The following is a 20000-nucleotide window of genomic DNA, read 5'->3' as shown; positions in this document are numbered from 1 at the left end:
TGATTAGTTTAAATGATTGATTGGTTCAAGTGAATAATTTTGAATAGTTCATGCAGCAACAGCAGCAGCATCAGTGGGGTCAGGTTGTGAGGGTGAGGTTTGCACGGCGTTGTACAGCAGCAGGCTCAATGTTGGTAAGCCGGTCCAGAGGGCTGGCGAGCAGTGGCACCCGATCGAGGCAGAAAAGGCAGCAGCATCAGACGCACAGGATGGGCAGCTGTTCAACTCGGCGAAGAAAAGAAAGGAAAACACACGGAGAGGAAAACACACAGAGTCAGTTCTGTAATGGGTGACCCTCTGGACTCTGGCCGGTATAGAACTGACAGGGAAAACTAATTACCAAAGGCTATACAAGTAGGTTTTTAGCCTAGACTTAAACACTGAGGCTGAGTCTGAGTCCCGAACATTAACAGGAAGATTATTCCAAAGCCGGGGGGCTTTGTATGAGAAGCTCTCCCCCTGACGTAGCTTTATTAATTCTGGGTACTAATAGTGAGCAGCACCTTGTGATCTAAGTAGGCGTGATGGTTCATAGTGGGAGAGAAGTTCACTCAGGTACAGCGGGGCGAGTCCATTTAGTGCTTTGTAAGTCAGTAAGAGAATTTTATAATCAATCCGAAATTTAACTGGTAACCAGTGTAAGGTTGAACTATGGTCGAACTTTCTGGTTCTTGTAAGAACTCTGGCTGCAGCATTCTGGACCAGCTGAAGCTCGTTAAGGCTTTTGCTGGGACATCCAGCCAGCAGGGCATTACAGTAATCCAGCCTTGAAGTAATAAATGCATGAACTAACTTTTCTGCTTCCTGTAGAGAGAATGCATTTCTCAATTTAGCAATATTGCGGAGATGCAGGAAGGCTGTTCTAGTAATATTAGTTATATGTGCGTCGAAGGACAGATCAGGGTCTATAATGACACCAAGGCTTTTTACAGATGAGCTTGATGCAACTGAGAAATTGTTAGTTTAAGTGTAAAATCAGACAGTTTGTTTCTGGCTGCTTTTGGACCAAGAAGCAGAACCTCTGTTTTATCTGAGTTTAGAAGGAGAAAGTTACTCCACATCCAGTCCTTTATGTCTTTTATACAGTCTTCAATCTTGCTAAGTTTAATTCTATCATCTGGGTCACTTGCTAAATATAACTGAGTGTCATCAGCATAGCAGTGGAAGTTTTTACCGTGTTTACTGATAATGGTGCCCAGTGGTAGCATATATAAAGTGAATAATACAGGTCCTAAAACAGAGCCTTGTGGAACACCATACTTTACTTTTGTGAGAACAGATGATTCACCGTTTATATTAACAAACTGATACCGATCAGTGAGGCAGGACCGGAACCAGGAAAGGGTGTGTGTGTGTGTGTGTGTGTGTGTGTTTGTGTGTGTGTGTGTGTCTGTGTGTGTGTTTGTGAGAGTGTGTGTCTGTGTGTGTGTGTGTGTTTGTGAGAGTGTGAGTGTGTGTGTGTGTGTATGTCTGTGTGTGTGTGTGTGACAGTGTGTCTGTGTGTGTGTGTGTGAGAGTGTGTGTCTGTGTGTGTGTTTGTGAGAGTGTGTGTCTGTGTGTGTGTGTGTTTTGGAGTGTGAGTGTGTGTGTGTGTGTATGTCTGTGTGTGTGTGGACAGTGTGTGTCTGTGTGTGTGTGTGTGTGTGAGAGTGTGTTTATGATGTGTTTTAAACTTCCAGCAATTTTTCTATGACATTGTAATTACATCATCAAGTAGGCCACGCCTCCATGTTGGTAGGTGAGCTGTAACTCTGACTGTGCTCTGATGGAGCTCGTCTCACTGTTACTGCAGATACAGCCCTGCAGGAGATAAACACCAACACATGAACAGATATGTAGACGCGTATATATTTGTGGCTCTGTTCTTAATCTGTCTGCACTGCCATGTACACACATCAAAAACCCAGTCAGAGGCAAGTTTATTGATAGAGCAGCTTTCATACACGTCTGTCACTCAAAGTGCTTTAAAAATGGTCAAATATGAAGTCATTTAAAAGGTGAAGTGACGGAAAATAGAAACTAAAACATGATTCAGAGCAGAAAGACCAAAACGGCCACACCAGGCCCCCACCGGCCGGCAGGAGGCTGAGAAAAGGCCTGCAGAGGAAGCGGCAAGAATGGACAGACTAAAGCAGCATAAATAAGCGTCCTGGCAAATTTAGCCAATCATAGTGCAGCACGTGATCAGCTGAGCCGTGATTGAGATCAGCTGATGACGGCTGGTGATCTGAGGTTGGGGCCTCGTGACCTGCCTGGACTAAAGCTGTGCTCACTTTGTGCCACTTAAACCTGGAAATGTGACTCAGCCATAAAATCCAAACATGTTAATATCTGGGGTAAGGTGTGGGGGGCGGGGCTGGGGGCGGGGCTGGGGGCGTTAGATTTTTGGTTGATCTATTACTTTAATATATCAGAGAGTGACTCTGGATGAGTGACGAGTGACGCTTCAGAAAACAGGATTCGCTCTCAGCTTCTCTGAAAACAAGACACAAATAGATCCATTTACAGCAGAGTGAGTGTGAGTGTGTGTGTCCATTAGCTGCTCTTAGCTCCAGCTGCAGTGTGTGTGTGTGTGTGTGTTTGTGTGTGTGCAGCTGCTGCTGAATGATGAATGATGGTCCATTTAAACCAGCTCTACATGATGCAACCTGGACGCAATGTTTGTTCCTCAAAAAACAAAGTTAAACTCCTGTTTGGAGTCTGTGTCACCCTGAAACACCCGCAGGTACCGGCTCAACACACACACACACACACACACACACACATTTATCCTCCGACAGGCAAGGTTAGAAAAAGTCACATGACTCAACACAGACGTGAATGAATGCAGTGAGGACCCTCAGAGAAGAATAAAGAGTTGTAGTGGGTAAAAATGCACGTCTGGAGTTTTTAGTTCATTTTTAATCGTAAACTCTGTAATAGCAGTAACGCTCTTTCTTCATTGCTCAGTTTTGGTTGGAAACAAAAGGGTTAAAATATTGAAACCACCACCAGTGAATCCTCCAATCAGGATTGTTCTCTCTGTGGTATCTCGGCGGATACAGCCGAGCGAGCTCTCCCATTGGTTAGGACTTCAGCAGCCAGGTTTATAAGTTTATAGTCTTTGCGAAGTCCTTAGTGAAACTCATCAGTTTCAAACTGTGCTTTTTTCCTGCTGGTTAGTTTGTCGTTCAGGTGTCACGCCTCCCTGCGGCCCGGCTGAAACTACAGCTGACGCGGCCACCTCAGACCACAGTTCCCAGAACCCCTCGCTGCGTCACATGACTCGGGGCTCTAACCGATCCACCTATCAACGCTCTGCTTCACCGGACATCTAATTACACACACCTGTTCTGCCCTGTATACAGTCTGCTTGATTGGAAGGCCTCTTTGTGAAGTTCCGCCTCCCTGTTGAGCACCGAGTGGTCCTGCGTCTGACCTGCGTCTGACCTGCGTCTCGTTTATGACCTCGTTTTTTTGCCGTGCCCGTTTGCCTACTTTTGTACTTCGACTGTGCTTTTAAATCGACCCTTTGATATTAAGTCCCAGCCTCGTCTGCGCGGTCTGGTTCCGTCTGCCATGGTTACATCATGACTCATGTGGTTCTTTTATGTGGCGTTATCGATTATGATGTGCGCATGCGGGTCGTTTCAGGAAGCAGGTTCGTTTACATTAATGACAAATTGGAGTCACTTAAATATACCAATGTGAACCGTCCAATTAGAGAAATCAGATCTGAGTGCAACATCGGAGCAGTGAGGGTTATAATGATAACGTAGCCCAAAGTGTGGTTCTTTAGCTGTATGGTCGCCCGTGGAGGCCTCTGTGGTGGAAATGTGTAACTGCAGCGTGTGGAATAACGTTCTGTAGTGTGGGTTCTGCAGGGGAACCTGCTGACTGAAAGTGAACTCAGTGTAATCTCGGTGAAGGAGCGTCTCTGAGGATGTGAGTGAATGATCTACTACTGTCATCACATCTTCATCAGTGTGATGTTGATTCTGAGATCATTTGAGGCCGAAACATCGAGCTGGACCTTCTTTTAGACTCTGTGTGTGACGTTAATACGTAAAGACGTACGATGTGGTGTGAAAAACTCGGCGCCTCTGACTTTTAAATGATTATTTTAGGCTTTACAGGCGACTTGCAGCAGATGGAACATAGCATACAGTAGTACATTAAATCCTTAGAACCTGTTCTGACTGCAGGGGTTTATTTTACTGTTTTAAAACATTGTTATGAAAAAGTCGCGTTTCCCCTGGTTAAGAGGACGTAGTTCAGCTTTAAACTTAAATAGCAGCACAGTTTGAGTTTAAGACCACTGTTGTACGTTTACATTATTTGTGCTTTGATGTTTTCCTGACAGTGTGAGGCTACAAAGATAATCGTACTAATAATCTGGACAGCGGTCAGTTATTAATCAGATGCTCGGCACTTTGTTACAGCAGCAGTAAAATGCAGTTCCTGCAGGTCTCTCAGGTCAGTTGTGTGTGTTTTTCTGCAATAATGTTGATCATAAAAATGAACTGTTTTTATATCGAAATCGTGATTTAAGAGAGGACGATTTTCAAATCGCCAGGATTACTGAAATGAATTACATGCTTTTGTGTTTTGTGGGAAATGTAACATAATTAAACTCTCAAACTTGCAGTCTGACACTGCATTTAGCGTCAGGCTGGATTAGGTGCGCATTAGGGGCTCCGTGTGTTGCTCCGTATCAGTGCAGCAGCTGCTCCTCTGTTCCTTCCTCTGTCTGTGTGGATCTTCTGTGAAGACCCCGTGGATTCGGGAACGTTCGGAGTGTGTTTGTCTCCGAGTGAGTTCCAACTTCGGCAAAGTCACTACACCCCCTCAGGACCCCTCCAACACACACACACACACACACACACACACACACACACACACACACACACAATCCGTCATCTCACTGTAACAGTGTGAAGAATAATACCAATAATACAGAAACATGGCTGTGATATTAAACACTGTATAACCAGAAAAACTTTCAAAAGCTGCTACAAACGTTAAACGGTGGAAAACTGTAGGTGGTTAGATGTGTTGCTTAGGTTTTGCTAGAAGGTTGCTATGGTGTCCCAGGTTGTTGCTAAGGTGTTGCTAGGCAGTTGCTATGGTGTCCCAGGTTGTTGCTAAGCTGTTGCTAGGCAGTTGCTATGGTGTCCCAGGTTGTGCTAAGGTGTTGCTAGGTGGATCTGTGCTATTAATTACTGTGGTAACTTAAATCCACTGCTTTCTTAAATTGACTGCTACATTAAATCCCTGGTACCTTAAATCTATTGCTATTTTAAATCCAATGGTATCTTAAATCCACTTAAATCTTAAATCCACTGCTATCACAAATATCCTGCTATCTTAAATTCACTGCCACCTTAAATCCACTGGAACCATAAATCTAATGCTACCTTAAAAAAAAAACAGATGCACAGAGCACAGAGCACAGTGAGGGCTATGGATTTTGTGTGTGTGTGTGTGTGTGTGTGTGTGTGTGTGTGTGTGTGTGTGTGTGTGTGTGTGTGTTATATTGATCAGTGCTGATGAGTTTGGGGATGTTATGTCGGCCTATTTGCTCAACCAACCACACATGGTGTGTGTGTGTGTGTGTGTGTGTGTGTGTGTGTGTGTGTGTGTGTGTGTGTCAGTCAGTCACCTAGTTAATGTCATCTTTTCTAACACAGAGCAGTGACACTATGATATAAGGTTATAACATCAGTTTACAAAGTTCCTGAACACACTGTACAGTGTGATTATTACTATATACAGTGTGATTATTACTATATACAGTGTGATTATTACTATATACAGTGTATTATCATATACAGTGTGATTATTGGTGTGATTATTGCTGTATACAGTGTGAATGAATCTGATTCTGGCTGGTTGTGTTCCTGAGTCTGATTGTCTGGTTGTGTTCCTGAGTCTGACTGGCTGGTTGTGTTACTGAGTCTGACTGGCTGGTTGTGTTCCTGAGTCTGACTGGCTGGTTGTGTTACTGAGTCTGACTGGCTGGTTGTGTTCCTGAGTCTGACTGTCTGGTTGTGTTCCTGAGTCTGACTGTCTGGTTGTGTTCCTGAGTCTGATTGGCTGGTTGTGTTCCTGAGTCTGATTGGCTGGTTGTGTTCCTGAGTCTGACTGTCTGGTTGTGTTCCTGAGTCTAGTCTGGCTAGTTGTGATAATGAATCTGATTGGCCCCTTGTGTTACTGAATCTGATTGGCCCCTTGTGTTCCTGAGTCTGACTGTCTGGTTGTGTTCCTGAGTCTGACTGGCTGGTTGTGTTCCTGAGTCTGACTGGCTGGTTGTGTTACTGAGTCTGACTGGCTGGTTGTGTTACTGAGTCTGATTGGCTGGTTGTGTTACTGAGTCTGACTGGCTGGTTGTGTTCCTGAGTCTGACTGGCTGGTTGTGTTCCTGAGTCTGACTGGCTGGTTGTGTTCCTGAGTCTGACTGGCTGGTTGTGTTACTGAGTCTGACTGTCTGGTTGTGTTACTGAGTCTGACTGGCTGGTTGTGTTCCTGAGTCTGATTGGCTGGTTGTGTTACTGAGTCTGACTGGCTGGTTGTGTTACTGAGTCTGACTGGCTGGTTGTGTTCCTGAGTCTGATTGGCTGGTTGTGTTCCTGAGTCTGACTGGCTGGTTGTGTTCCTGAGTCTGACTGGCTGGTTGTGTTCCTGAGTCTGATTGGCTGGTTGTGTTACTGAGTCTGACTGTCTGGTTGTGTTACTGAGTCTGACTGGCTGGTTGTGTTCCTGAGTCTGATTGGCTGGTTGTGTTACTGAGTCTGACTGGCTGGTTGTGTTCCTGAGTCTGACTGTCTGGTTGTGTTCCTGAGTCTGACTGTCTGGTTGTGTTACTGAGTCTGATTGGCTGGTTGTGTTCCTGAGTCTGACTGGCTGGTTGTGTTCCTGAGTCTGACTGGCTGGTTGTGTTACTGAGTCTGACTGGCTGGTTGTGTTCCTGAGTCTGACTGGCTGGTTGTGTTACTGAGTCTGACTGTCTGGTTGTGTTACTGAGTCTGATTGTCTGGTTGTGTTCCTGAGTCTGATTGGCTAGTTGTGTTCCTGAGTCTGATTGGCTAGTTGTGATAATGAATCTGATTGGCCCCTTGTGTTACTGAATCTGATTGGCCCCTTGTGTTACTGAGTCTGACTGGCTGGTTGTGTTACTGAGTCTGACTGGCTGGTTGTGTTACTGAGTCTGACTGGCTGGTTGTGTTACTGAGTCTGACTGGCTGGTTGTGTTACTGAGTCTAACTGTCTGGTTGTGTTACTGAGTCTGATTGGCTAGTTGTGTTCCTGAGTCTGATTGGCTAGTTGTGTTCCTGAGTCTGATTGGCTAGTTGTGATAATGAATCTGATGGGCCCCTTGTGTTACTGAGTCTGACTGGCTGGTTGTGTTCCTGAGTCTGACTGGCTGGTTGTGTTCCTGAGTCTGACTGGCTGGTTGTGTTACTGAGTCTGACTGGCTGGTTGTGTTCCTGAGTCTGACTGTCTGGTTGTGTTACTGAGTCTGATTGTCTGGTTGTGTTCCTGAGTCTGATTGTCTGGTTGTGTTCCTGAGTCTGATTGTCTGGTTGTGTTCCTGAGTCTGATCGGCTAGTTGTGTTCCTGAGTCTGATTGGCTAGTTGTGATAATGAATCTGATTGGCCCCTTGTGTTACTGAGTCTGACTGGCTGGTTGTGTTACTGAGTCTGACTGGCTGGTTGTGTTACTGAGTCTGACTGGCTGGTTGTGTTCCTGAGTCTAACCTGTCTGGTTGTGTTACTGAGTCTGATGGCTAGTTGTGTTCCTGAGTCTGCATTGGCTAGTTGTGTTCCTGAGTCTGATTGGCTAGTTGTGATAATGAATCTGATGGGCCCCTTGTGTTACTGAGTCTGACTGGCTGGTTGTGTTCCTGAGTCTGACTGGCTGGTTGTGTTCCTGAGTCTGACTGGCTGGTTGTGTTACTGAGTCTGACTGGCTGGTTGTGTTACTGAGTCTGACTGGCTGGTTGTGTTCCTGAGTCTGACTGTCTGGTTGTGTTACTGAGTCTGACTGTCTGGTTGTGTTACTGAGTCTGATTGTCTGGTTGTGTTCCTGAGTCTGATCGGCTAGTTGTGTTCCTGAGTCTGATTGGCTAGTTGTGATAATGAATCTGATTGGCCCCTTGTGTTACTGAATCTGATTGGCCCCTTGTGTTACTGAATCTGATTGGCCCTGTGTGTACTGAATCTGACTGGCTGGTTGTGTTACTGAGTCTGACTGGCTGGTTGTGTTCCTGAGTCTGACTGTCTGGTTGTGTTCCTGAGTCTGATTGGCTAGTTGTGATAATGAATCTGATTGGCCCCTTGTGATAATGAATCTGATTGGCCCCTTGTGTTACTGAATCTGATTGGCCCCTTGTGTTACTGAATCTGATTGGCCCCTTGTGTTACTGAGTCTGACTGGCTGGTTGTGTTACTGAGTCTGACTGGCTGGTTGTGTTCCTGAGTCTGACTGGCTGGTTGTGTTCCTGAGTCTGACTGTCTGGTTGTGTTCCTGAGTCTGATTGGCTGTGTGTGTTCCTGAGTCTGATTGGTGGTTGTGTTCCGAGTCTGACTGTCTGGTTGTGTTCCTGAGTCTGACGTCTGGTTGTGTTCCTGAGTCTGACTGGCTGGTTGTGTTATGAGTCTGACTGGCTGGTTGTGTTCCTGAGTCTGACTGGCTGGTTGTGTTACTGAGTCTGATTGGCTGGTTGTGTTCCTGAGTCTGATTGGCTGGTTGTGTTCCTGAGTCTGATTGGCTAGTTGTGTTACTGAGTCTGATTGGCTAGTTGTGTTACTGAGTCTGACTGTCTGGTTGTGTTACTGAGTCTGACTGTCTGGTTGTGTTCCTGAGTCTGACTGTCTGGTTGTGTTCCTGAGTCTGATTGGCTGGTTGTGTTCCTGAGTCTGATTGGCTGGTTGTGTTCCTGAGTCTGACTGGCTGGTTGTGTTCCTGAGTCTGACTGGCTGGTTGTGTTCCTGAGTCTGACTGGCTGGTTGTGTTCCTGAGTCTGACTGGCTGGTTGTGTTCCTGAGTCTGATTGGCTGGTTGTGTTACTGAGTCTGACTGGCTGGTTGTGTTCCTGAGTCTGATTGGCTGGTTGTGTTACTGAGTCTGACTGCTGTTGTGTTACTGAGTCTGACTGGCTGGTTGTGTTCCTGAGTCTGACTGGCTGGTTGTGTTCCTGAGTCTGATTGGCTGGTTGTGTTCCTGAGTCTGATTGGCTAGTTGTGATAATGAATCTGATTGTCCGGTTGTGTTTCTGAGTCTGATTGGCTGGTTGTGTTTCTGAGTCTGATTGGCTGGTTGTGTTACTGAATCTGATTGGCTGGTTGTGATAATGAATCTGATGGGCCGGTTGTGATAATGAATCTGATTGGCCGCTTGTGTTACTGAATCTGATTGGCTGTAAAGTTGTGCTACTGTGTGGTTTTGCATTGAGCTTCAAATTCTGCTGACATCATAAAATCTGACATCGTATCATTCTGCTTCAGGGAATCGTTTTTCCTTCCTCCTCTGTCCTCTCACTTTCCTCTCTCTCTCTCTCTCTCTCTCTCTCTCTCTCTCTCTCTCTCTCTCTCTCTCTCTCTCTCTCTCTCACGCTCTGTCGTTCTCCTTCAGATCAGCTTTCCTGAGAGCTCTGGCTTTAGGCTGGTTGACTGATCACACTCAGAGATTCAGGAGCACCAGATTTCAGCTTCATCTAATATCCACCGATTTATTTATAGGATTATTCAAGCTTAAGATAATATCTTGCAGTATTTTATTGTACACTTTCAAGTCAGTTTATTAATATTGTTATTTCATATTAAGGTAACAAGGGCTAGTTTATTTAAAAGATTATTTCAGATTAAATAATATATACTAGATTATAGTATTAGTTCAAAGTAAATTAATATTTACTTACTTATTTAGATGACTTTGAGTTTAACAGCATCTGGCTTATTTCTGGGATTGTTTCAGAATATCCTGTTGGTGATGAAGTAACTGTTGGTGATGAAGTAACTGTTGGTGATGAAGTAACTGTTGGTGAAAAAGTCCTGTTGATGATAAAAGGTGATATTGTCCTGTTGGTGATAATGTCCTGTTGGTGATAATAGGTATTATTGTGTTGTTGGTGATGAAGTAACTCTTGGTGATAATGTCCTGTCGGTGATAATGTCCTGTTGGTGATAATGCCCTGTTGGTGATAATGCCCTGTTGGTGATAATGTCCTGTTGGTAATAATAGGTATTATTGTGTTGTTGGTGATGAAGTAACTCTTGGTGATAATGCCCTGTTGGTGATAATGCCCTGTTGGTGATAATGCCCTGTTGGTGATAATGTCCTGTTGGTAATAATAGGTGTTAATGTGTTGTTGGTGATAAAGTAACTCTTGGTGATAATGTCCTGTTGGTGATAATGTCCTGTTGGTGATAATGTCCTGTTGGTAATAATAGGTATTATTGTGTTGTTGGTGATGAAGTAACTCTTGGTGATAATGTCCTGTCGGTGATAATGTCCTGTTGGTAATAATAGGTATTATTGTGTTGTTGGTGATGAAGTAACTCTTGGTGATAATGCCCTGTTGGTGATAATGCCCTGTTGGTGATAATGTCCTGTTGGTAATAATAGGTATTATTGTGTTGTTGTGATGAAGTAACTCTTGGTGATAATGCCCTGTTGGTGATAATGCCCTGTTGGTGATAATGTCCTGTTGGTAATAATAGGTGTTAATGTGTTGTTGGTGATAAAGTAACTCTTGGTGATAATGCCCTGTTGGTGATAATGCCCTGTTGGTGATAATGCCCTGTTGGTGATAATGTCCTGTTGGTAATAATAGGTATTATTGTGTTGTTGGTGATGAAGTAACTCTTGGTGATAATGCCCTGTTGGTGATATGCCCTGTTGGTGATAAGGTCCTGTTGGTAATAATAGGTGTTAATGTGTTGTTGGTGATAAAGTAACTCTTGTTAATAATGTCCTGTTGGTGATAAGGTCTGGTTGGTGATACTGTCCTGTCGGTGATAATGTCCTTTTGGTAATAATAGGTATTATTGTGTTGTTGGTGATGAAGTAACTGTTGGTGATGATGTCCTGTTGGTGATAATAGGTGTTAATGTGTTGTTAGTGATGAAGTAACTCTTGGTGATATTGTCCTTTCGGTGATAATGTTCAGTTGGTGATAATGTCATCTTGATGATATTGTCCTGTTGGTGGTAATGTCCTGTTGAGGATATAGTCTGTTCATAATAATAGGTGATGATGTCCCTGTTGGTGATAAGTAACTCTTGTTAATGATGTCCTGTTGGTGATAAATTGGTGTTAATGTGTTGTTGGTGATAAAGCACTTTTGGTCATAATTGCCCCATTGATGATAATGCCCTGTTGATGATAATGTCCTGTTGGTGATAATGTTCTGTTGGTGATATTATCCTGTTGGTGATAATGTCCTATTGGTAGTAATAGGTGTTATTGTCTTGTTGGTGATAAAGTAACTCTTGGTGATAATGCCCTGTTGGTGATAATGCCCTGTTGGTGATAATGTCCTGTTGGTAATAATAGGTATTATTGTGTTGTTGGTGATGAAGTAACTCTTGGTGATAATGCCCTGTTGGTGATAATGCCTGTTGGTGATAATGTCCTGTTGGTAATAATAGGTGTTAATGTGTTGTTGGTGATAAAGTAACTCTTGTTAATAATGTCCTGTTGGTGATAAGGTCTGGTTGTGATACTGTCCTGTCGGTGATAATGTCCTTTGGTAATATAGGTATTATTGTGTTGTTGGTGATGAAGTAACTGTTGGTGATGATGTCCTGTGGTGATAATAGGTGTTATGTGTTGTTAGTGATGAAGTAACTCTTGGTGATATTGTCCTTTCGGTGATAATGTTCAGTTGGTGATAATGTCATCTTGATGATATTGTCCTGTTGGTGGTAATGTCCTGTTGATGATATAGTCCTGTTCATAATAATAGGTGATGATGTCCTGTTGGTGATAAAGTAACTCTTGTTAATGATGTCCTGTTGGTGATAATTGGTGTTAATGTGTTGTTGGTGATAAAGTAACTTTTGGTCATAATGCCCCATTGATGATAATGCCCTGTTGATGATAATGTCCCTGTTGGTGATAATGTTCTGTTGGTGATATTATCCTGTTGGTGATAATGTCCTATTGGTAGTAATAGGTGTTATTGTCTTGTTGGTGATAAAGTCACTCTTGGTGATAATGCCTTGTTGGTGATAATGTCCTGTTGGTGATAATAGGTGTTAATGTGTTGTTGGTGATGAAGTAACTCTTGGTGATATTGTCCTGTCGGTGATAAGGTTCAGTTGGTGATGATGTCCTGTTGGTGATAATAAATGTTAATATGTTGTCAGTGATAAAGTAACTCTCGGTAATATTGTCCTTTTGGTGATATTGTCCTGTTGGTAGTAATGTAACTGTTGATGATATAGTCCTGTTGAGAATAGTAGGTGATGATGTCCTGTTGGTGATAATGTCCTGTTGAAGATAATCGGTCATAATGTTCTGTTGGTGATAAAGTAACTCTCGGTGATGATGTCCTGTTGATGGTGATGTCCAGTTGGTGATATTGTCCTGTTGGTGATAATCGGTGTTAATGTGTTGTTGGTGATAAAGTAACCCTGGAGATATTGTCCCTTTTGGTGATATGTCTGTTGGTGATAATGTCATGTCGATGATATTGTCCTGTTGGTAGTGATGTAACTTTTGATGATGTAGTCCTGTTGTTGGTGATAATGTCCTGTTGTTGATGTCCTGTTGGTGATGATGTCCTGTTGATGATGTTCTGTTGATGATGATGTCCTGTTGATGTCCTGTTGATGATGATGTTCTGTTGATGATAATGTCCTGTTGATGATGATGTCCTGTTGGTGGTGATGTCTTGTTGTTGGTGATGTCCTGGTGTTGATAATGTCCTGTTGGTGTTGATAATGTCCTGTTGGTGTTGATAATGTCCTGTTGGTGGTGATGTCCTGTTGGTAATGATGATGTCCTGTTGGTAATGATGTCCAGTTGGTGGTATTGTCCCATTGGTGATAATGTCCTGTTGGTGATAATCGGTGTTAATGTGTTGTTGGTGATAAAGTAGCTCTTGGTCATAATGCCCTGCTGATGCTATTTTCCTGTTTGTGATGATGTCCTGTTGGTGGTGATGTCCTGTTGGTGATAATAGCTGTTAATGTGTTGTTGGTGATAAAGTAACCCTTGGAGATATTGTCCTTTTGGTGATAATGTTCTGTTGGTGATAATGTCATGTCGATGATATTGTCCTGTTGGTAGTGATGTAACTTTTGATGATGATGTCCTGTTGGTGGTGATGATGTCCTGTTGGTGGTGATGATGTCCTGTTGGTGGTGGTGATGTCCTGTTGGTGGTGGTGATGTCCTGTTGGTGATGTTCTGTTGGTGATGATGTCTTGTTGGTGATGATGTCTTGTTGGTGATGATGTCCTGTTGGTAATGGTGATGTCCTGTTGGTGATGTCCTGTTGGTAATGGTGATGTCCTGTTGGTGATGTCCTGTTGGTGGTGATGATGTCCTGTTGGTGATGTCCTGTTGGTGGTGATGATGTCCTGTTGGTGATGTCCTGTTGGTAATGGTGATGTCCTGTTGGTGATGTCCTGTTGGTGGTGATGATGTCCTGTTGGTGGTGATGATGTTCTGGTGGTGATGATGTCCTGTTGGTGGTGATGATGTCCTGTTGGTGGTGATGATGTTCTGTTGGTGATGATGTCCTGTTGGTGGTGATGTCCTGTTGGCGATGATGTCACCGTGTTCAGGTCATGTAATGTATCAGATCTGTGTAGATTCGGTTCTGATCTGTATGTAGAGCAGATGTTTTGGTTGTCTTTGATCAGCATCTTCACTCTGAGAGGACGCTGCGCTCCTGCTGCTGTCGCCATGGCGAGCTGTGATGTCATAATGACAACTGCTGATGTTTATTGTAACTGATGGGTTGTCATCAACCTCCTGACTACTAACATAGCTCGGGGTGTCTGAATCAGAGCTTTAAATGTTGGAGTGCTGAGCTCTAAAATCAGCAGAGCTGCATCAGATTATTACTATTATTACAGAGACTGTAAACACCACACAGACGCAAAAACTCTGACAGCGTATTGAGACTGGACACACACTGGACAGACAGACAGAGAGTGTTGAAGTGTGAAAAGATGTCCATTAGAGTAAAGCCAGCCAATCAGAAAAAAGTGGACTTGTAAATGACGTTGATTGGCGCAGTGATAATTCTGGAGTCAGTATTGAGGAAATGACTGCATTTTCACCAACATTCATCTGATTCATCAAGAGCTCTGAACCCCACAGTCCGTTAAGGTGGAGTCAACATATAGTGGGAACACTTTATCATGGACCCTATAAATTACCAACTTCATCATTATATAATACTTTGGTGATGATGATTAATAATTATGGCGTAAATAAATGCCACTGTGTAAACTATTAACTATTCACTCAGTGACGTTCAAATAATTAAAGCACTGCGAATATTTTCATAAATGTATCAGTCTATATTGAAGAGTAATTAGCAATACCGTGTATAATTATGAATATACTGTAAGCTGAGGCTCTAATGTAAGATGACTGTGAGGGCGGGACCTTCACCAACAAGGCTTCAGTTAACCTGTTACCTGTTGCCCCATTTTAGCCTGTTGTGGTGTACCCAAAGTAAAGGGGGCGCTGTTCCCACAGACTTTGTTCTATAGCGATGATCTCGGCCTCATTTGAAGGGAAATTCCCTCAGTCAGCATAACTGTCTGAGTCACTGACTCAGAGTAACAGAGTCTAGAACAGAGGAGTTTATTTCCTCGTAGATCTCTAAACTGATCTCTGACTCTTGCCGTGTTATCAGACCTCATGTTCTGGATGATGGCGTCTCTGTGGAGGCGGAGAGGCTCTGATCACTCAGTGCTGATGTTGTAAACGAGACGATCGTCACTGCTGTGATTAATGGATCATAAAACAGTTTGTTGGAATCGAATCCAGACATTTCAGTCTTTCTAACGCTGTATTACATCATCGTACTGCTGGATGATTTGAGGCATAAAAATGATGTTTAAAAACTAAAGTGAACTCTTTAACAGAAGTGTGTCGGTGCTGGTGGTGCCGGTGCCGGTGCCGGTGGTGAGGCCACAAGGCCTGAGATTAAAAAAATGTAAATAATATGAGTGAAAATAAAAAGTGTGGAATGACAGTAATACATTGAGTTATGCTGACTGTACACTGGAAGACTTTGAAAAGACTTTGAAAGACTAAAGTCTGACACCTTCTCACGTCTAAAGACTGTGTCACAGCTTTTAGTCCCAGATTATGATTTTGAAAAGACAGGAAATCTTGCAGTGTCACTATTTACAAGACTGTAACTAGACTTTTGAGATTATTTCCCATCATGCACCTGGTGGAAATATACAAGCAGAGAAACCCTTTTCCTTCCTCTCTGTAGTGGTACAGATGGGAAGATACATTGGCTGAGCATGTAAAGATCTGGGGCTCAGAGCAGGTCACTGTAGGACTGCATATTCTGGTCAGATCATCACCCAGAATCTTTTAATTTACCTGTAAAATGTGCCGCTACTTTTTTATTTAACATAAAGATTTACACATCAACCCAACATGCATCAGCCTTGTTGGTTGGATATTATACACTAAACCATAAAAACAAACAGTGTAACAGAAAGCAAAAAATAAAATAAATTAAAAATAAAAAGGAAAAAACGGCAACGATTCTTCAATAATGCCGTTCTTAAAGTCCTGAAATATTAAAGCAGTCAGTTTACATCTTAATATGATTATTGTATTAAAGTGGAGCAGACTTGTCGTTTTTACAGAGATTTCAGGCTCTCTCTCTCTCTCTCCTCTCACTCTCTCTCTCTCTCTCTCTCTCTCTCTCTCTCACTCTCTCTCTCTCTCTCACACGTTCTCTCTCTCTCTCTCTCTCTCTCTCCTCTCTCTCTCACACTCACACGTTCTCTCTCTCTCTCTCTCCTCTCTCTCTCTCTCTCTCTCTCTCTCTCTCTCTCCCCGCGCACATGCGCTCGCCTGCAAGCACTCACACGCTGCCCTGGCGCGTCACTATTTGCATGAGCCAAGACTTAAAACTTACGATAATATTAAACACGGTTGATTTTGTCGCAGTGTCAAGACAAGAAAAGGACTGACTTAAGACCGCCAGCTTGACCACCTTATACCAAACGATCGAGACGACGCGAGCGCGACGCGACTCTAGCAAGACTCCCGTGATTTTATCCCGACGTGGATAACCTGTCTGTCTGTGAAAAGTCGTTTGGTGTCGATGGCTTTATAGAAATGAGAAAATCATGCAAGGAGCACAAAGACAAGTCCAGCAATAGAGTCAGTGAGTGAGTGAGTGGGTCAGTGAGCGAGTGAGTGAGCGAGCGAGTGAGTGGGTCAGTGAGTGAGTGAGTGAGTGAGTGAGTGAGTGAGTTAGTGAGGGAGCGAGTGAATCAGTGACTGAATCAGTGACTGAATCAGTGACTGAATCAGTGACTGAATCAGTGACTGAATCAGTGACTGAATCAGTGAGTGAGTGACAGGTTTGGAGCTTCAGGCGGATCAGAAACAGCTGGTGCAGCACATTCTGGCCGCTGCTCTGGGCAGTGAGAGCTCGTTTATGTGTATTGTGTGTGCATGTATGTGTGCATGTGCGCGTGCGCGCGTGTGTGTGCGTGTGTGCGTGTGCGCGTGTGCGTGTGTATGTGCGTGCGTGTGTGTGTGAGTGTGTGCGTGGATGTATGCGTGTACGTGTGTGTGCGTGTGCGCGTGTGTGTGTGCGTGTGTATGTGCGTGCGTGTGTGTGTGTGTGTGAGTGTGCGCGTGTGTGTGTGTGTACGCGTGTGTGTGTGTGTATGTGTGTGCGTGTGTGCGTGTGTGTGCGTGTGTGTGTGCGTGTGCGCGTGTGCGAGTGTGTGTGTGCGAGTGTGTGTGTGTGTGTGTGTGCGTGCGTGTGCGTGTGTGTGTGTGTGTGTGTGTATGTGTGTGCGCGTGTATTTGCGTGCGTGTGCGTGTGAGTGTGTGTGTGTGTGTGTATGTGTGTGCGCGTGTATTTGCGTGCGTGTGTGTGTGTGTATATGTATGTGTATATGTATGTGTGTGTGTGTGTGAGTGTGTGTGTGTGTGTGTGTGTGTGTGTGAGTGCCCCTTAAACCCTGCGAGCTCTGACCAGCGAATCTCAGCTCATGTGCACAAACACCATCTGACATCAGCGAATGTTTCCTCTGTGTCTGTTTGATCAGCCTCGACTGACCGCTCACTGTTAGAGCTCCGTCACTTACACAGAGCTGAACCACTCGGAGCACCGAGGGGTCAACGGTACACACTGACTCACTGTGTGTGTATTTACACACTTACTGGACACTGCAGTAACTCCACCTCCCTGTATCTGTCCACTGTATCAGCTCCACTGACCGTATAGCTTCACTCTGTAGTTCTACAGTTACAGACTGTAGTCCATCTGTTTCTCTGATACTTTGTTACCCTGTTCTTCAGTGGTCAGGACCCCCACAGGACCTTCACAGAGCAGGTACTATGTGGGTGGTGGGTCATTCTCAGCACTGCAGTAACACTGACGTGGTGGTGGTGTGTTAGTGTGTGTTGTGCTGGTCTGAGTGGATCAGACACAGCAGCGCTGCTGGATTTTCTGAACACCTCAGTGTCGCTGCTGGACTGAGAATAGTCCACCAACCAAAAATATCCAGCCAGCAGCGTCCTGTGGGCAGCGTCCTGTGACCACTGATGAAGGACTAGAGGATGACCAACACAAACTGTGCAGCAGCAGATGAGCTATCGTCTCTGACTTTACATCTACAAGGTGGACTGACAAGGTAGGAGTGTCTAATAGAGTGGACAGTGAGTGGACACAGTTCATTGGACATTGGATTGTAATTATCTTTTAATTTCCTGAACTGTGTAAATATTAATAATCATATTATTGAAGAAAAGATAAAACATTAATTAATTCTCTCTCTGTCTCTCTCTCTCTCTCTCTCTCTCTCGCTCCCTGTTCTCTCTCTCTCACTCTTTCTTTCTCTGTCTCTTTCTCTGTTTCTCTCTCTCTCTCTCTCTCACTCCCTATTCTCTCTCTCTCACTCTTTCTTTCTCTGTCTCTTTCTCTGTTCTCTCTCTCTCTCTCTCTCTCTCTCTCTCTTGCTCCCTATCTCTCTCCGCTGCTTCTCTCTCTCTCACTCTCTCTCTCTCTCTCTCTCTCTCTCGCTCTCGCTCCCTGTTCTCTCTCTCTCACTCTTTCTTCTCTCTCTCTCTCTCCTCTCTCTCTCCGATCCTCTCTCTCTCTCTCTCTCTCTCTCGCTCCCTGTTCTCTCTCTCTCACTCTTTCTTTCTCTGTCTGTCTCTCTCTCTCTCTCTCTCTCTCTCTCTCTCTCTCTCGCTCCCTATTCTCTCTCTCGCTCCCCATTCTCTCTCTCTCACTCTTTCTTTCTCTGTCTCTTTCTCTGTTTCTCTCTCTCTCACTCTTTCTTTCTCTGTCTCTTTCTCTGTTTCTCTCTCTCTCTCTCTCGCTCCCTATTCTCTCTCTCGCTCCCCATTCTCTCTCTCTCTCTCTCTCTCTCTCGCTCCCCTTTCTCTCTCTCTCTCTCTCTCTCTCTCTCTCTCTCTCTCTCTCTCTCTCTCTCTGCAGTTTGTTCTCAGTTCTCTCGGGGTGTGTATGCGATCTTTGGGTTCTATGATCAGCGCTCCATGAACACCCTGTCATCGTTCTGCGGTGCGCTCCACACCTCCTTCATCACTCCATCGTTCCCCCTCGACGCCGACGTCCAGTTCGTCCTACAGATGAGACCCAGTCTGAAGGGGGCGCTGCTCAGCCTGCTGGGACATTACAGATGGGACAGATTTGTTTACCTGTACGACACGGACAGAGGTTAGAACACACCTGTACACACTAACACACACACATGCCTGTACACACACACTGACACACACACACACACGCCTGTACACACACACTGACACACACACACGCCTGTACACACACACTGACACACACACACGCCTGTACACACACACTGACACACACACACAAACGCCTGTACACACACACTGACACACACACACAAACGCCTGTACACACACTGACACACACACACACGCCTGTACACACACACAACACACACACACGCCTGTACACACACACAAACACACACACACGCCTGTACACACACACTAACACACACACACGCCTGTACACACACACTAACACACACACACACGCCTGTACACACACACTGACACACACACACGCCTGTACACACACACTGACACACACACACGCCTGTACACACACACTAACACACACACACGCCTGTACACACACGCCTGTACACACACACTGACACACACACACGCCTGTACACACACGCCTGTACACACACACACACGCCTGTACACACACACTGACACACACACACGCCTGTACACACACACTGACACACACAAACACGCCTGTACACACACACTGACACACACAAACACGCCTGTACACACACACTGACACACACACACGCCTGTACACACACGCCTGTACACACACACTGACACACACACACACGCCTGTACACACACACTGACACACACACACACCCTGTACACACACTGACACACAACACGCCTGTACACACACACTGACACACACAAACACGCCTGTACACACACACTACACACACACAAACACGCCTGTACACCACACTGACACACACACACACGCCGTTACACACACACTGACACTACCACAGCACGCCTGTTACACACACACTGGCACACACACACGCCCTGTACCACACACTGACACACCCCTCCACGCCTGTACACACACACTGACACACACAACACGCCTGTACACACCACTGACACACACACACACGCCTGTACAACACCACTGACACACACACACGCCTGTACAAACACTAACACACACGCCTGTACACACACACTGACACACACAAACAGCCTGTACACACACACTG

The 20000-nt window shown here is 44.7% G+C and overlaps 1 protein-coding gene across 4 annotated transcripts in view; it reads left to right on the top strand.

The window, feature by feature from the left end:
• Nucleotides 1-20000, top strand: part of LOC118814675 (glutamate receptor 3-like) — an 82815-nt gene that overhangs the window by 11428 nt on the left and 51387 nt on the right. Inside the window, exons 1-2 of one of the 4 annotated variants that reach the window (XM_036580384.1) lie at nucleotides 3408-3640; nucleotides 18659-18898. In XM_036580384.1, coding sequence (XP_036436277.1) covers nucleotides 3577-3640; nucleotides 18659-18898 — 304 coding nt within the window. In that variant the 5' untranslated portion in view covers nucleotides 3408-3576. Of the gene's footprint in view, nucleotides 1-3407; nucleotides 3641-3740; nucleotides 3925-4557; nucleotides 4793-18658; nucleotides 18899-20000 lie in introns of those variants that run through there. The other 3 variants (XM_036580383.1, XM_036580382.1, XM_036580385.1) reach the window with 3 other exon arrangements.

This window comes from Colossoma macropomum, unplaced genomic scaffold, assembly GCF_904425465.1.
Source record: "Colossoma macropomum unplaced genomic scaffold, Colossoma_macropomum, whole genome shotgun sequence".
NCBI lineage: Eukaryota > Metazoa > Chordata > Actinopteri > Characiformes > Serrasalmidae > Colossoma > Colossoma macropomum.
The sequence above is the reverse complement of the archived record's forward strand: the minus strand, read 5'-3'. Positions and strand labels throughout refer to the sequence as shown.